Source organism: Phoenix dactylifera, chromosome 2 (assembly GCF_009389715.1).
Source record: "Phoenix dactylifera cultivar Barhee BC4 chromosome 2, palm_55x_up_171113_PBpolish2nd_filt_p, whole genome shotgun sequence".
Classification (NCBI taxonomy): Eukaryota; Viridiplantae; Streptophyta; class Magnoliopsida; order Arecales; family Arecaceae; genus Phoenix; species Phoenix dactylifera.
In genome coordinates, this window is record NC_052393.1 from 9116426 (window position 1) to 9133290 (window position 16865).

General features: G+C 37.9%; 2 protein-coding genes across 3 annotated transcripts; both read left to right on the forward strand.

Moving 5' to 3' along the window:
* Positions 1-1309: 1309 nt before the first annotated feature.
* Positions 1310-14704, forward strand: LOC103699023 (autophagy-related protein 3). The gene is made up of 10 exons (XM_039120342.1): positions 1310-1638; positions 1742-1812; positions 2063-2179; positions 2256-2422; positions 5271-5356; positions 7331-7382; positions 8224-8289; positions 13587-13714; positions 14067-14170; positions 14424-14704. The coding sequence occupies exons 1-9, from the start codon at positions 1478-1480 to the stop codon at positions 14164-14166; spliced, it is 948 nt and encodes a 315-aa protein (XP_038976270.1). The 5' UTR covers positions 1310-1477; the 3' UTR covers positions 14167-14170; positions 14424-14704.
* Positions 14705-15611: 907 nt separating this feature from the next.
* LOC103717274 (PLAT domain-containing protein 3-like) lies at positions 15612-16502 on the forward strand. Of its 2 annotated transcripts, none has more exons than XM_008805595.4 (2): positions 15612-15759; positions 15854-16502. In XM_008805595.4, exons 1-2 carry the CDS (start codon positions 15694-15696, stop codon positions 16358-16360), a joined length of 573 nt encoding a protein of 190 aa, XP_008803817.2. In that variant the 5' UTR covers positions 15612-15693; the 3' UTR covers positions 16361-16502. The 2 variants fall into 2 exon arrangements, with proteins under 2 accessions (XP_008803817.2, XP_008803816.2); XM_008805594.4 differs by having other exon boundaries at positions 15641-15759; positions 15851-16502.
* The last annotated feature ends 363 nt before the right edge of the window (positions 16503-16865 follow it).

Consider the following 16865-nt stretch of genomic DNA (forward strand, 5'->3'; position numbering starts at 1 on the left):
TTGGTTTCAGTTCTCCGTTCACCTACAAACAAAAATGTTATTTTGATGTATTTCATGTCATAATGTTTTTTGTCTTTCTTTTGTTAATATTTAAAAAATGTGCTCGTTGGTTATTATTATCTATACAAAACAAGATATCAATTATTTCAGCTTCTAGGTTTGCTAAAACTGTGTTCTGCAATGATGAATGTTAAATTGAAATATGAGAGATGCATGCGAACTATGTGCTCGGACATGTTGTATAGCATGTTCCTACCGTGTAAATCAATAGTTGGATAGCTTGCCAAGGAGTATATGCAAAGACTGGGCCTTCTCGAGAGGGAATACTATGGAATGCGAGATGTTGGCCACAATTTCGACTCTAATTCCGAAATCAGCGAGGGAGGAAGAGAAAGAAAAAGATTTAAAAAAGAAAAAAAGAAGTCCCAAAATTCTTATTGGTGGCAAATAAAGTAGCTCGAAGCGTGAACAGATTCCAAGTATGCCCATGTCAATTTATTACTGTTATGTTACATTCAGGAATCGAAGATAATGCTGCATCTGGCGGTTCTGATCCCATTTACATAACCCTGTATGCGGTTCACGATTCACAGCAATAGTTTTTTTCTTTTTTTTGCGCTGAAATAGATGATTTATATAGGTTTACTATAAATATATTTAATAAAATTAGAAAACAATAAATTTTAGAGTGTGTTAGACAACTTTTTCTCTCAAATTCACAAAGTGCACAGCAGAAAAATTAATAAAGTAAATAATTTTTACTAATTTTCGGCCATCGTTGATTAAGCACTCTTGAGATTAAACACGCACCCACATGAGAGAGAAAAAGAAGAAAAGAGACCTGAGGGAGAGGAGATTCGAAGTTTCCAACTTATGCAGAATTTGAGTGCCTTAGGTGATGGATCCACATACCATTGATAGTGCTAGGTTAGAGACGTGAATCCTTATCTTTAAGGTTTATCTCTAATTAGTTTCTATCCATCATAGAAATTATCAGATAAGATAAACTTCATATAACCTCTTTCTTGATTGGATTTAATTGCGAGGTTATTTTGATGTATGAGGTTTATCTTAATGTGAGATAAGCTTGATCAAATAGGCAACATCAAGTCTTTTAGAATTAGGAGACGTGCTAACACTGTAGCCATGTATGAAGTCACTCATTTTCATTTATCTGTCTAAAAAATATGCTTAACCGTATTTGTACATGTTATGTTTGAAATTTTCGTTTAAAACAAATAATAATAATAATAATAATAATATGCTTGGCCGGCTCATTGTTCGTGGTTTATGGTTCGGTTTTGGCCATACATCGACTCCTCGCCAACCAATCCGAGTTACGGGCGAACCCGTTCTCTGCTTCTCGCGCATATCCTTCCTCCCCCGCGATCCTTTCTTCTATTCTCTCTCTCTCGCATTATTAATTACGATTGGATTGGATTTCGATTCGATTGTTAGCAAAGGTGAAGATAGAAGGATGGTGCTGTCCCAGAAGCTTCACGAAGCCTTCAAAGGGACGGTGGAGAGGATCACCGGCCCCCGCACCGTCTCTGCCTTCAAGGAGAAGGGCGTCCTCAGCGTTTCCGAGTTCGTCCTCGCCGGCGATAACCTCGTCTCCAAGTGCCCCACCTGGTCCTGGTTAGCTGTCTCCCCTCTCCCCCTGTTTTCCCCAATTTCCGTTGTTTCCTATTCTATCTTTTCTCGCCTTTTTATGGCTTGCTTGCTCCATGGGATCTGCTAGGGAGGCGGGCGAGCCGAATAAGAGGAAATCCTACCTGCCCGCCGACAAGCAGTATCTCATCACGAGGAACGGTATGGGAACCCGCGTCCCTTGATTTTTTTTGAAATTCGGTTCGTTTTTGTTCCAAATTGATGTTTCGGACTAGCTAGGGTAATGTTTGAGCAAAAAGATTGAAAATTTTGGCACCCCACAGCTCTTGATTTTAATGAGACGATTGGAAGTATCGAAAAAGATAGAATCTTGGGTATACGATGTTCTTGATTTCAATGAGACCAGTGGATATTCTTGACACGCATCTGAGTGTTGCTACTCTGTTTTCAGTGCCTTGTCTAAGGAGGGCTATTTCGGTGGAAGAAGAATATGAAGCTGCAGGAGGGGAAGTTCTGCTTGATAACGATGATAATGATGGCTGGCTTGCGACTCATGGGAAGCCAAAAGGTGAGGCATTACTTCTTCTGGATAGGGTTTCTTGCCATGAGCCCTTTATGTTGATGGCTTGGCTTTGAATTTCCAGAGACTAAGCATGATGAGGAGGATAACTTACCTTCGATGGACACCCTAGAGATCAGCAAAGGCCAGGCTATTCGGTCCATCCCCTCATATTTTGGTGGTGAAGAGGAGGAAGATATACCTGACATGGCAGATTTTGAAGGTTCCGATAACCTAGTTGAGAATGATCCGGTACGTTGCATTTTCTTTCAGTTTGTCACTTGAGAATTTGAGGATGTTGCTTTGCTCATCTGATGTGCGTTTGCCTTTCTTATTGCCAAGCTGTCCTTGCGTCTGTGATATTCTGTCATGATTCCACATTCTAATGGCTCATTTTCTATCTCAAATATGAAACCTATCCGTTGCTTATGTATTTTGAATTCTATTAAGGCCTGTTTGGTTGCCTGCAATTGGGCATCCGAACTCAGTTTGTCCTAGGGAATGTACTTCGGGCATTTGGTTGGCTCAAACCGAAGCTGAAGTAAGTTCCTGCAATGGCCAAATTTAGGGCTTGAAGTGGCTTCATCCTGAGGGGAGCCACAACCAGTTGATTGAAGTGGGCTCCCGCTCGTCCGACTTGCACCAAACAGACAGGCCCTTAGAGGGATACTTCAACTTTTGTTGCATGTCAGTGCTAGTCAAAAAAATTTATATCTTAGACAACAAGTACTCTACATATACAAGTCATTCTTTAGATATAAAGTTCTGTGTTACCAGACTACAAACAAATGAATGGGAACTAATTCTTCTGCTATGTCATCAGGAATGCTTAAGATAAAGAAGCATGTAGAGTTTGGAGGTTGATGTGGGACAGCCTCAAGTCTCATTAGAAAGGAGTTTGAGATTGTCAATTTAGGAAATAGAGTTTTACATAATACTAATTAGATAGATAAAGGAGAAGACAAGAAAATTCCATTGTGAGAAATAAGGGTAATTTACAACAGTTGCGCAAGCATTGGATATCTTATATAGATTGTTGAAACCAAAACCAAAATTCAATTTCAGCTTAGACCTTATCCAAAACTGAGGTTGTTTTGTAGTTTTGGCTGAAGCCAACTTATGAGACCAATTTCATTGAATATACAGGATGTTTATGCGAATCATTTGCATCTCTTTATTTCATTAAATGCAGGAACAATTTTATCTAGATTAATCTTAAATTTAACAAGTTTTGAGAGCATTTAGAAGCATTGTGATGTCAGATTTAAAGAGATCTAAGGAAGAAAGTTGTTTGGCATGGATTTGGCCATTGCAGATTTCAAAATTTCGTACAGATTTTGTTAAATTATGTTACGTTGCTAATGTATCTTATACAAAATTGCCAATGAATTTCTGTCCTGAAGTGATCACAAGTCGCAACCCTTGAATTTAATTGGGTAGATCAAATCTTGGAAGATGAGATTTAATGACATCAAGACTCTAACAAACATTTGGATTTAAATCATTCCAACTATAACATTGAGGAAAGGAGAGTCAGAGCTCCATTCAATGTCCTTTGCTTTCTTGAGACATAGTTAAGTTGCCCGCTTTCCTTGAAAATCTCTTTTCTTCATGAGGCCTTGTTGGGTGCCTTCTCTAGTTGAAATTCTTTGAATGCTACCATTAAATGATATTGATCTCAGAGGATTAACCAATATCATTGCTTTCTATTTAAAACCTAGTGCACAAGGCTCGCACCATTATGGAGTTTGAGGAGGGTTAGATATACACAATCTTACCCTCATGTGCTGAGAGACTGTTTCTATACTTTGAACCCATGACACTTAGGTCACAATGGAGCAACCGTATCATTGTGCCTAAGGCCAGCCCTCTGCTTTCTATATTAAACCAATTGTACCATAATAATCAGAAAATTATAACTCTGGATAGTTGTGATGGAGCTTGTAAAACTACATCAAATGGTTACTTCCATGAGTCAAAATCTTTCCTTGTTTTTGAATTTGTGTGATCAGAAAAGTCTGATCTCTTGAGAAAGCTAAGGGACTTTCTGACCTATGCACTAGCCAAATGTTTCAACCCCTCATGTCCTGCTGATTCTTTTTTCCTTGACAACATGGGACTAGAATGGGTATACTTGTATTCTTCTACCAATACAAATGAATTAATACAAAATCTTAATTGTATTTTCAACAGTTGAAAGTCTGGCCTGATAGACTCATTGACCCACCATATAATCCCAATTCAGAATTGCATAAGTTATTAAAATCTTACTATCCTCAAAATTAAAATTATTTAATAGATTATATAATAACTATATTTTTTTCCTTAAGATGATATTTAACCTAACAAGCAATTGCACATATACTTCGACTAGTAATATTATAAACATTAAACATGCTTCTTAATTTTTTATTTTTGAATATTTATTTACTTCTTTGATGCAAAATGGCTGGCATTTTTTTTCTTTTGAAATTTTTCTAATTTATTATTTTTCACTATATGTTCCTTCACACTTTATTTTACTTAATTTAAGCTTGCATTTTTAGGTTTCTTTATAATTTCAACTAAACTGATGAAATTAGAGTAAAACCATTGTTACAAGCAGAACTGCCAAAATTAAAACTCATTTGTCATGGCCAAAACTGATGACATTCATTTCGTTTTGGCATAACTTTGATATTTAATTGTTGAAAAGCATCTATAATTATCCTTTCAGTATATGGAAAGTTTAAAAGATTCCATCCAAAATATTCTTTTTAGATGAGACTTTAATCTTCCAATTGGTTCTAACTTCTGTACTTATAATCACCATCATAAATAACGAGAATCATTTTCGTGTATTCCTGTATGATATGTTTTAAAATGTTACCAATTCTTGTACATCCCTTCTATGCCTTTACAAGCTCACATGGACCCTTAATTGGCTATGCTTTTGACCTTTGCTTGTTTTATCAGGTCAATTTCTCTTAAGCATTCTTTATATCACATATAGAGTGGTCTTTTTAGTGATTACTGACTTTGAATTGCTACACCACTTCTTCTGTCACTTATAGAAGTAAATTTCAAATTTTGATCTATATGTTATTTTGACTAAATGCAGGCTACTCTCCAGCCTGCTTATTTTGTTGCACATGAACCTGAGGATGACAACATCCTTCGAACCAGAACATACGACGTTAGTATCACGTAAGTGCTTATTTGTATGAAAATCAAGACCATTCTCTTATGTAAACTGTCTCAAGGATACAGTTGACATATTAGTATCGCTTTCAAGAGCTGCATGTCTTATTTCATTTTATATAGTTATTTTTATTTAATATTCAAACACAAATGGTTAGTTGCATATACTCATATCACATAGTGCTCATCCTTCGAACATGTGCACATACATGCATACTCACAGTCTTCTTTCCAGATTTAGTTACAGCATTTATTTTAGAATGTTCTGTTTGCTTGTAGAGTGTGGTTGTCGGATGACTGACAGTATTATATTATTGGTGCCTGGGAAGGCTCTTTCCTAGATTGAATAGCAGACACCAAGCTTCGGTTGGCACAGATGCCTAGCTGGCCCTTAGTTTCGTCCTGCCACCTAGTTGGTTTCTAGGAGGCGTGACCAGATGGTCTCTAAATTGCTCAACTTAGCCTAGATGACCTATATTGTTTAGTTTTGTACTATCTTTTCGTATGGGTTTGGTTATCAGACAAGGCAAATGAATTATAATCTCCACATCCCGTTGGTCTAAAAATCCCTAAGGTTACCTGACTTGCAGTTTTCAGGTTTCATCAGTTCGTTTTTTCCCCAGCTTTGTATTCTTTATCTTTATTCGGTAGGGTTAAATGGTGCGTTTACTTGAGTAATTAGGCATGTCATTTTGGGGTGGCCAATTGATGTATTGTATTGTTTGCAGGAAATTTTCATTTTATTAATTAACATGTTGTGCTACACTTAAGTAGTTCCTTGAGTACGTGTTAATTGTTTTCGTGTCTTTCCTTAATATTCTTAATTTTTAGATATTTCCCTTTAAATATTCAGATAGGAAAAGAGAATAAAGAGGAAAATATGATGAAAAAAAGGAAGCAAGAATGGTCCAAAATCTGGTAGGGTGATGTGTACCTCCCTTGAGCTCTTTTTTGTTGGGGTAACCATTTAAGGGTAACTTATGGTTTACCAGTTAACGAGTTGCCTATTGCATTGATTTTGGCCTATGACTTTGGCCCACATACATTAGGGAACCCCTAAACATCTCAATAACCTGATAAGTAAATCCAAGAAATAAAAACATCAAAAATCAAATCATCGACGTTCCTCCTCAAATTGGAGCATAGAAATTTGAGCAGCCAAGCCTTCCCTAGCCCACAACTATTTTCTTGTGTTGCTACACTTCTGTGAACATACTAGCTAATTAGTCTTTGCCTGATGTTTGAAGTGGCCATTTTTATTTTTTTCATTCACCATGTTCTCTCTACTAAATTGATAGTCCACTTCATATGTTTTATTATCCATGAAAATACAGTTATCAATCAGCTTTCCGCGATTAAGTGAAACTTTCATTCATGGCTGTTCATGGAACCTTATCCAAACTCATTAATCTAACCTTCCTTCTTCCACTGTCATGTTAATTTCATTGCTTATTAATTATGCTTACAGTTCATATAAACTTTGTTTTTATTTGTTTGGGGATCAGGATACAGAAGCTATAACAATATTACAAAGGTCAATAAGGTTGCCATCATGGCAGTGGACTAAGAAAGATTCAGAGCTCATGCCAGTATATTATAGTGTCCCTTTCCTGTTTGTAATCATGATAGCTTGTATTATTACTGAAATGTATAAACTATATATATATATATATATATATATATATATATATATATATATATATATATATATATTTGGTCACACATAGCTATTGAATATCTTAGAAGTTTGTTAGCCATCTAGTAAGTACAGTTGATATCAAAATTATTTAAGATCTTTTACACTTTTATGGGAACTCATTAAACTAGCTATTTTGGAATTCTTGAGTTTTCTTTTCTTTAGCTAGGCTTATCACTATATCTTTGTTTCCTACAGTGCATGCTATACGTATCTTTATTTTTGAAGATATTTTGATAGTTTTGTTATTCTGCATAGGCCTAACCTAGCAATTCTTGCTGCAGGTACGATAAATATTATCAAACTCCTCGTGTATGGCTTACTGGATATGATGAGGTTGTGCCACTATACCTCTATATTTGCAATATTGTCAATACATGCAATGTAGCAATTATATTGAAAGTAACCATATATTTTATGAGAGGAGTTGGATGCTAGATAGCTATATCAATCACTTGTAGTGGTGGTAGGCTTTTGGCCACCTTTTGGTATTTAGTGTTAACAAAGCTACTACCAACCGTTTAGAGGTATAGAAATCCTAAGTATAACGTGTTATACCTAAAATAACTATTCCATAATGAGTGGTTGATCCACCAATCTATCTTAAGAATTAGTAATATTTCCTCAAATATTGTTGGACAAAGTTGCCATAAAAGGAACCAAATTATACTCACTTCCTGCAACACAGTTGTGTAATTTTGTTTTTATTTGGTTCTCTTGATGCTGGATTTTGATTTATTACCTTTTTGGAACTTGTTTAGTGATTTATTTATGTGAGGCTAAGTAGTGTTATGTATCAGTGCCAAAACTTAGGAAAATTGGATTTTCAAAATTAAGATTAAGAGAACCTATTGTTGTCTTCTTTTTTCTTTTTTCATTTTAACTTTTAAATTATAGCTTTCCTTTTTCGTTTATTGGGTATGTATTTATATATGACTGTGCTGGTTGGGGACATTTTGCAGTCCTAGTTAGAAGTTGTTTTACTTATTGTTGTTCGTAAATGAGGACTGTTGGAGTCTTGAACATAGCTAGAGGTGCTGCTATCATGATGGGTGACTTTTGGGATTACTTACTGGACCAGTGGGCTTGATGTTAATACAAGAATAAACCTTAAAATAGTATAATTTTGCTAGGCCATTTGCCTTACTTATCGACTTACTTCAATGTGTTATTGCAGTCGAGAATGCCTTTACAACCGGAGCTTGTACTTGAAGATGTTAGCCAGGACCATGCACACAAAACGGTGATGACTTGTAACTGTTATTACTGTTCAGAATGTGCTTGGTATTAATTTTTGATAACTTGCTATATACTGGACCTTTTATTCCACTTACAACCTCCATGTTTGCTAGTCTGACACATTCTTAATTCAAATTGCCATTTAGTGGATTTGCATTGCAACATTTGTATTTTATGAGAACATAAATACGTGCAAATGTATCTCCTTCTTTTGTGTCGTGTACGGGCGCACATTCAAACACATTTATATAGCCATCTTTTGTCAAATTCTTGATTAAGGGAGCTTTTCTCATAATCCGTCTTCCATAAACAGAAAGTGAAAAAATTTCCACAAATATTTTAGTAGATTATTTAGAGGAAAAATGTCTTCTTGCTGTGCCTAATTTCATTTCTTAACCTTCTTGCACTTGTATAATGCCTTTTCAGTTGTGTTTGTTGCTGCTATTTTTGTCCCTTTTATTTGATAGTAATGTTGCCATTTCATTTCATTCTTTCCCAGACAACATAGATCCTGTTGGAATATTGCTCTGAATTAATCATTTTCATTTTGATTCATTTTGATCTGTGTCAATGCTGAAGCTAAGATAAAAGAGCAAATATCTTCACCGTTTGTATCCCTATACATTGGACATGCCCAAAGAGATGATTTTACACATTTAATCTCCTCTTTCCTAATGAAGAAGGTGGCACTAAAGATCAAACAATTTTGACGGCTTGGGTAATTGTGCAGATCTTCAAGACAATTGGAGGGACCTTATTGGCATGAAACTAAGTTGCTTGACCCATCACGTTGAAGTGTCTGTTGCACTAGAAAAGGATAAAGTTGAGACATGTCATATAGCAGTTTACATGATGTGCATGACTGACTGATCATTTTCCTGGCTTTGAACTTGAGTTCATGATCTTAACCACTTTTGTTGTTAGGCATAAAATGAACTTATTTATGATAGAAAATGAGGCATGCTAGTACTTGAATGCACATGCATAACAACCTTATTTCTAGAATCCTGAAGAATCTTTGAATTATTCACAATTTTTTGGTTAGTAGAGTGATTCTTTAAACTGTTCTCTAATATGAAAATCCATGAATTGTTTGCTTGTTCAAGAACTTTGAGTAATTTATGAATTGTCTGCAACTTGTTCATAAAATTCTCATTTTGGAGTTGGTGTTCTTTTTGTTTATTCTTGTTGTGTTTATCATATTTTTGCTTGGCCAGTTTAAATTATATTTGTGGTATTTTCTTCATTTTTCTAATTTTAAGTTATTCAAATTCTTTGTAATATTCTGTTAAGCTATTTGCATTTAATCTGAACTTTGTAACTTCCCTAGCCAGATTATTTTGGAATTTTGGAATTGTGGCTATGTTCTAGCAATTCTTCTTCAAGAATTGCTTGAACTAGCTTGGTTATAATTAAAGGGTGTATCACTTTTCTTAACCTACTCTAACAACCTAAGGTGGTGATGGGTGCATGATGTTGTTGGCAAGAGTACTTCAAAATCAATAGTAGTATTATGAAGTCAAATCTTTTAATGTTGGTGTTCTGTGCCTTGACGAACATAAGCCATTTGCATGAATCAGCAATCATCTTCACGCACTTATGTGCATACTTTGTGCTGATCTTGCCTTCTTTGCTTCAAGACCTTCCCTACTTACCCTTTGGCTAAATTATGCTCTTGCCTTTGATCGGAATCTCTTGCTTTTATCTTTAGATGCAGTCATGAACTATCGCTTGGCTCAAAGTCTTAAATGCATCCCTACATTCTCCTTTTGTTTGTTATTAAGTTGCCAAGTCATTGCATTGCGCAGTTGACAGCTGAGATTTCTAACTTATGGTTTCAAAACTTATTCTATAGCTACAGTTTATATTTTACTCCATTTCTTTATGCCGACATATTGTCCCTTGCCCTCACATTAAACTTTGTTTCTTGCTCTTGGTTTCAAAGGTTAGACCTCTCCATTTATCATTCTCCAAGATGTCATCTCAAAGTGTTTGCTTTTCACTGGCCTTCATGAAACCTGCCACTTGGGATGTTCACTTGGTGATCACCCTCCGTGCAACCACATCTTGATACCAAACATCATAATATGAGTGTTCCCTTAAGTTTTTAATCTGTTTGATAATCATGAAAGTTCCCCTGTATCAAACTTGTGTTAATAGTAACCCACCACCCTTTCTTTGCTCTCTCCTCTCCCATAAGGTTTTAGTGGTTTTATCAGTTTGCTTTTAGAATTAGATGAACTTTGCTTAGATTAACAAAAATTCTTTCTTTATTTACAGATTGTACCATATCTGAAGGGCCTAAGGTGATCCTGATTGGAAATTGCATGATGGCATAGAATATTTCAAAATCATTTTTGTATTTATGCTTTCTCCTAGTATACTAGATATAGAGATATTGAACAGATCTGAAGTATATTAAGTTTTTTATGGTTTTGCCACAACCTGTTCAGAACTTCCAGGCTTTACATGTCCTTTTGAAATTTTAGCATCCTAATCTAAATGCCTTAGGCGATCCTATGCAGCAATTGTATATTAGTCAAGGATAATTTAGTATCGGCTGTACAATTCCGCATTCTTCTTTTATGCAATATACGTAAGATTACTCCAAACAATGCTAGAATTTTCAAGGAAACCTTTTAGGCTCCTTTAAGTGAGGGCATAAATTTGTCAGGTCAGGCTTGGGCCAAGATTTACTTGAGCCACAGGCTGCTAGCCATTAGACCATCTGGTCGATCCAAATTGTAGTGCTTGTTGCTGGATTTGGCCATGGGACATCTGAATCGATGATAAACTGATTCATCATGATTTACAGCTTTGTTAGTGCTTACAACATCATGATTTTCCATAGTGCTTCTTCCCTAGGACTTCCAGTTTCTCTAGCCTCACCGGGATGTGGTTGTGTACAGCAATCGAGAACCAGTGGAATCAGTGAAAAAATGCACTAGTCAAAACCCTTCTTCAACCTTTGGTCCTCAAGGTGGGGAAGAGGACCGAACGGAACCTTGGTGGCTGGGAAAGAGAGATCCCGCAGAGAAAAAAAATTGATGATCTTCCGATTGAGATTCAAATTTTAGTCAGCCTCTTACCCATTCCTTTGAGGTTGGTGGAAAGTGTGAGATCCGAATCACTTTCTTAGTCTGCTTATATTCTTCTTGTTCGGATGTGTCACCTACTTTACTTCATTGGGAGAGTTCTGTACCTCAATGGTGGCAAGAAACTTATTAATTAGTCATCATGTAATTACTAACAAATATCTTTTTCACAAAAAAAAGCTAAAAAAGGAACAAATGATTTGTTTTGAGCTATGGGTCAAAAATTACCTGTACAGCTTGAATTTTTTGTCGATGTTTTAGTGTATGCATTACACAATGAACAATGTTAAGTATCATTTTCATTCATCCACTCTGCATTTCAGGGTAGGGTATGAGAGACATGTCTTAGAAACAATTATGCATGCATTTATATATGACTTGTAAAGAGAAGAGCTAAGGTTGTGGTGATGCTTTAGGTGTTATTGGTTGTTGCTTCACTATACTGTGAAAAAAGGGAGAAGAAAGGAAAGATGAAGGAAAGAACGGAGACAAGCAGAAAGGGGTCCATATGAGCAGTTGTGAGCTTGGTGTGGTACGAGAGCAATTAGGGTGAGCTACCAGAGTTTGGTCTTTGATGCATCTGAGCTTGCTGTCACGTTTTCTGAAATCCTTTGATAATATCATGTGTGATGTGACCCAATAGTGTGAAAATTCAAGCCTTATCTTTATCCAACAGTTGATTCGAGCCTGGAGATCTAACACCAGGTCTAGTTGTTGAGCCATGTCGAATAAGCCCAAGCCTGAAATTTTTTGGTATGAGGCTTCAAGCTGACCAGGCTGGTATTGCGCATAGGTGTGCCTACCTCTCATCTACTGATGAAATCACTTAGATTCCTATGGGCCTCCTTGTGTCCTCCTTATATGCATGCCACATGGAGAATGCGTGTTTTATTTCACATGCTCCCATGCTTGTGCATGCAGTTTGCACAGGTCAGGATGCTATCACGTGATTGTGGCATAGTTAAGGTTTATTAATTTACCAAAACAAGATATTTCCTAGTGTGTTAAAATCCGGTGCATGCAGCTACATATGTGCCCATGCATTCTGATGCAGCCCCTTGACCGCACCACATTGCTTACATACAGTTACAATATGCAGTCATGCTGCATATGGCTGAAAAGGAAGTGTACTTAGCATTATGTGGCCATATACGTGTCCTACTTATAATTCTAGGGTCAAATATACAGCCCACTCTTATGCAGTTCTGTGCAGATGAACTAGGTTCAAGGCTTCAAGAGGATGGTTAGGTTTGATGTGGTTTTCAAATGGGCCTAATAGGGATATTAAGCACTGGGCTGCCTTTTTTTAATATTATAACTACTACTGCTATTAGTATTAAGTACTGAGCAGTAAGAACTAATTGCTAGTTGTTAATTCTATTGCTGTCGTTTATCAGGGAAAATATTACTGTCATCTGTTGTTTTTATTGGATTTAATGTATTTTTTAGATAGTTTAAACAATAGTAACTGCATATGCGGCTTGCATACCAAAGCAGTCTCCTTACCACCCGCATATTGCAGCCTTCTTTTAGAATATATTTCCATTCGGGCTTTATCTCATTCTCCCTTTGTTGAGTTCTATAGCTGGTGCATTATTGGGATAGCCCAGGAATATGCTCAAGGAGCATGGAAAGAGACAGTGTGCAGCTGGTGGAAGCTGCTTTTTGTCGATAGACAAGTTTCAGTGAAAAATGTTATATGTTAAATATGTTGTTAAGCTCATGAAACATCTGAGGTTTCTGAGTTAGGCAAGGGTCTGTTATTTCCAGGAGCAAAGGCGAATAATACTGTTATATGATTGATTATTAGATGCTAGTTAGGCTTATATATAGATCTGTCCGACTGGTTTTTATACATTAAAGGCCACAAGCGGAAGGATGTTCATAGTTGACAGAATGTCCAACAAAGGTGTGGTATCAACACCCTTTTGTTTGTCTGGAATGGAGAAGTTACTCATTTGCATTGGAGTCATGCTCTCCTTTTTATCGTTATTTGAAAGAACCTTCCTCTAAAAGCAGGTTCAAATCTTGCATTGTTGTTGTGTGATGAATTTGTTGTTTGTTCCTTGGATAAGATTTCATTTTATACCAAGGCCTTTCTGATGTTATCATTATTTTCTCTGGAAGTTGAATTATAATGTCTTAACTTTATGTTCTTATCCTTTTGATTTATTAACAATTCCAATCACATTTGGAACAAATGCAGGTGACAATTGAGGACCATCCTCATCTGCCTGGGAAGCATGCATCTGTGCATCCATGTCGCCATGGGGCTGTGATGAAAAAGATCATTGATGTTCTAATGTCGCGTGGAGTTGAACCAGAAGTTGATAAGTAATATTCTTTGTTGTGACATACTTTATACCTCAAGCCTGTATAATGCATTCATGGTGGCATAAAAATCCTTCCATTTCTCGTCCTTGTTAATTTTTAACAAAGATACTGTCTTGTTAAATTGGGCAAATTGGATCAACAGTATACATTCTCTCGAGCTTTTTCATATGATATGCAGAATCACATTAATGCTTCCATGTTGATTATGTTGTTTGCTCATTTCTGTAATTCTCCCTTCAGTTGATAGCCATCTTTTTTACCTGTCCATTTTAATATTTTGTAGACAAAGTGTCCTGCTCTGCATGCTTTTGAACTATTCTTTTCCTTATATCGCCTCTACGCTTTCATGCAGATATCTTTTCTTATTCTTGAAATTTATGGCATCAGTGATTCCCACCATCGAGTATGACTATACTATGGACTTTGATCTTGGTAGTTCCAGCCACTGTTAAGAGAGGTACGCTACCTGTTATTTGATTTCTGATTGAGTCACTATTTCATTATCTTCAGGTCTGAAAAGGAGGGAAATAGAGTTAGAAGTTAATATATTAAGTTGTTGGATGAAAATATTAGATGCAAATATCATAGTAGGGAAAATTTTCACTTGCATTCACCTTTTAGGTTAACTAACTTTGTGCGGGCCGCGGGGGGTGTTGGGTTTGAATGTTGTGACTTGTTGGCACGCTATCACAGCTTTTGATTTGCTTTCAGGCTTCAAGCAGGTGGCAGCTAGGGTTGTTGAGAAGGTCGCCTGAGGTATAGTCATTCATGTCCATTTGCAGCGTATCTTCGTAGCCAGGGTACATACCACGAGTGTCATGCATATGTGAATACTCAGTAAGATGATGACAGCTTGTTCGGACTCTTTACTGGTGGTAATATAGATGAAACAGTTTGATGTTTATTTGCTACTCAAATAATATCAAAGAAAAAAGAAGGAATTGTGCAGTGTTGGACATGGTATGTTAGCAACATTATTCGTTCGACTGTTCTTGCTTGCTTTCTTTCTTTTGAAGAAAAAAAAATGATGAAGTTGAACCTTGCTAAATCATCTCGGTTTTTTCTCGGCTATTCTGGGAAGACGGTAAGCTTCCTCGTGTATACAATGACTCGGATTCCTATGTTTTTGCTAGTGATAACGTTGGATAAGTAGATCGAGCACAATCAGCTGCGCTCCCTCTTTGCGGCTGATTTCTCTCTTTGGCTTAGCCAAATCGGCAATTGGCAAATGGCGGTTTAAGAATACTGATTAAAATTGGATGCACGATGTTTCGAGATGCGTATGCATTGATTGTAAGTAAAAACAAGGCCGCTTTGGACCCGAGAAACTCGATATTTGACATTTTGACTCCCGCGGTTCAACTGATGATCTGATATGATGCCATCTTATTGTTATTATTTTTTTTGGTACATATATGATGCCATTTTATTAAAAAGAAGTTATGGTGATGATTTGATATGATGCCATGTTATTAAAAAAAAAAAAGTAATTTTTGGTGCAAATGTTATTTTTTAGAAGCAAAAAAAAAAAAAGTTTACAAGACACGAGATCTTGAGGGCACATGGCGGAGTCAGACCTGATAACGTCTATCATGTAAGATGGCACGAGAGAGAGAAAGGTTGTGCCTTTAATTTGTCTCCCTGTCATGGTGAACATGGCGTCACAAAAGCAAACCGGGACCAGCGCATCATCACCACTCCTGACTGGGCCGGCTCAATGATCCAGTCCGCCAGGAACAGGGCCGCCCTCCCCGAGACTCCCGTTCATGTACCGTTGCACTGCAAACCACGATGCACCACGTTGCCGGTGGCCCCCACCCACGCGTCCTCGCTCCACACCGATCTTGGTACGGACGCTCCCTCTCTCTCACGCGCGCGCGCGCTCTCTCTCTCTCTGGACGGATGGATGGCAATAACTATAAAGAGCACCCACCGCCACCTCTCGGAGACACAGAGAGAACTCTCAGAAGAAGAAAGAGATGACGGTTCGCCGCTTCCATTCTCTGTTACTCCTCCTCGCCCTCCTCCCCTTGCTAGCCTCCGCTGTAAGTATAAGTTTTGTGCATCTGATCTATTGTATTTAAGTCCGTTGTTATGATGATTAAACTAAAAAAAATAAGGGAAATGAAATGGAAGCAGGCGCAGGAGGGGGAGTGCGTGTACACGGTGTATGTGCGGACGGGATCGGTGATCAAAGGCGGCACCGACGCCAAGATCGGGGTGTCCCTGGGCGACGCGACGGGGCGCGAGGTCCAGGTAAGGGACCTGGTGTCGTGGGGCGGGCTGATGGGCCCCGACCACGACTACTTCGAACGGGGGAACCTCGACGCCTTCAGCGGGCGGGGCCCATGCGGGCTCACCAGGCCGCTCTGCCGTCTCAACGTGACCTCCGACGGGGGTGGGGCCCACCACGGCTGGTACTGCGAGTACGTCGAGGTGACGGCCACCGGGCCCCACCTCCCCTGCTCCCAGACCCTCTTCTACGTCCGCCAGTGGCTCGCCACCGACGCCCCGCCCTTCCAGCTCTACGCCACCGTCGACGGTTGCGACCAGGCCAGCGCTCCGAGGAGGCCCAACCTCGTCCTAGGAAACCGCCCCGACACCGACTCTTCCTCCTCCTCCTCCTCCTCCTCATCTTCTTCTTGATCTCATAACCTTCAGGTGTTTTTGGTTTATTCCCAGATCCAGAGGTTTTGGTGTATTCCGTGTGAGATGTTTCAGCTTGATGATAATGATGATGGGCGATGATGGATAAACAATACCAAGTCTTTCTATGGCTGTTATTTCATGCTTCTGTTCTGTGATCTATCTATTTACTTTAGATCCAGCTTTTTTTCTTTTTATTTTCGTGATTTTGTTGTCCCAACACTTGGGTAAGATCCAGCATTGGCCTTTATTAATCGTCCGTGACGGTAAAATAGAGCTGACGAAAGAACTCTTTCCATAGTTCACCGGTGCTTGGTATTTAAGCTAATGAAAATAGTATCGGACCGGACCAAATATAGCGTACAGGAAGGTTCAAGATCCAAATACACATTTCTTCTGCGAAGATTGCCAATTGTATAGGTGATACCAAGTCCACAGTCTGCACCCAATCCTCATCGAGTCTGAAGCCGAGTTTAAGAAGACAGTTTATGATCTACATGATTAT

Excerpts from the sequence above, each read along its gene's own strand:
- LOC103717274 (XM_008805594.4), top strand. The coding sequence starts at position 15,694 with ATGACGGTTCGCCGCTTCCATTCTCTGTTACTCCTCCTCGCCCTCCTC. Across the intron at positions 15,760-15,850 it reads TCCCCTTGCTAGCCTCCGCT|CAGGCGCAGGAGGGGGAGTG; the intron begins GTAAGTATAAGT and ends ATGAAATGGAAG.
- LOC103699023 (XM_039120342.1), top strand. The coding sequence starts at position 1,478 with ATGGTGCTGTCCCAGAAGCTTCACGAAGCCTTCAAAGGGACGGTGGAG. Across the intron at positions 8,290-13,586 it reads AGGACCATGCACACAAAACG|GTGACAATTGAGGACCATCC; the intron begins GTGATGACTTGT and ends GAACAAATGCAG. Across the intron at positions 13,715-14,066 it reads GTTGAACCAGAAGTTGATAA|ATATCTTTTCTTATTCTTGA; the intron begins GTAATATTCTTT and ends GCTTTCATGCAG.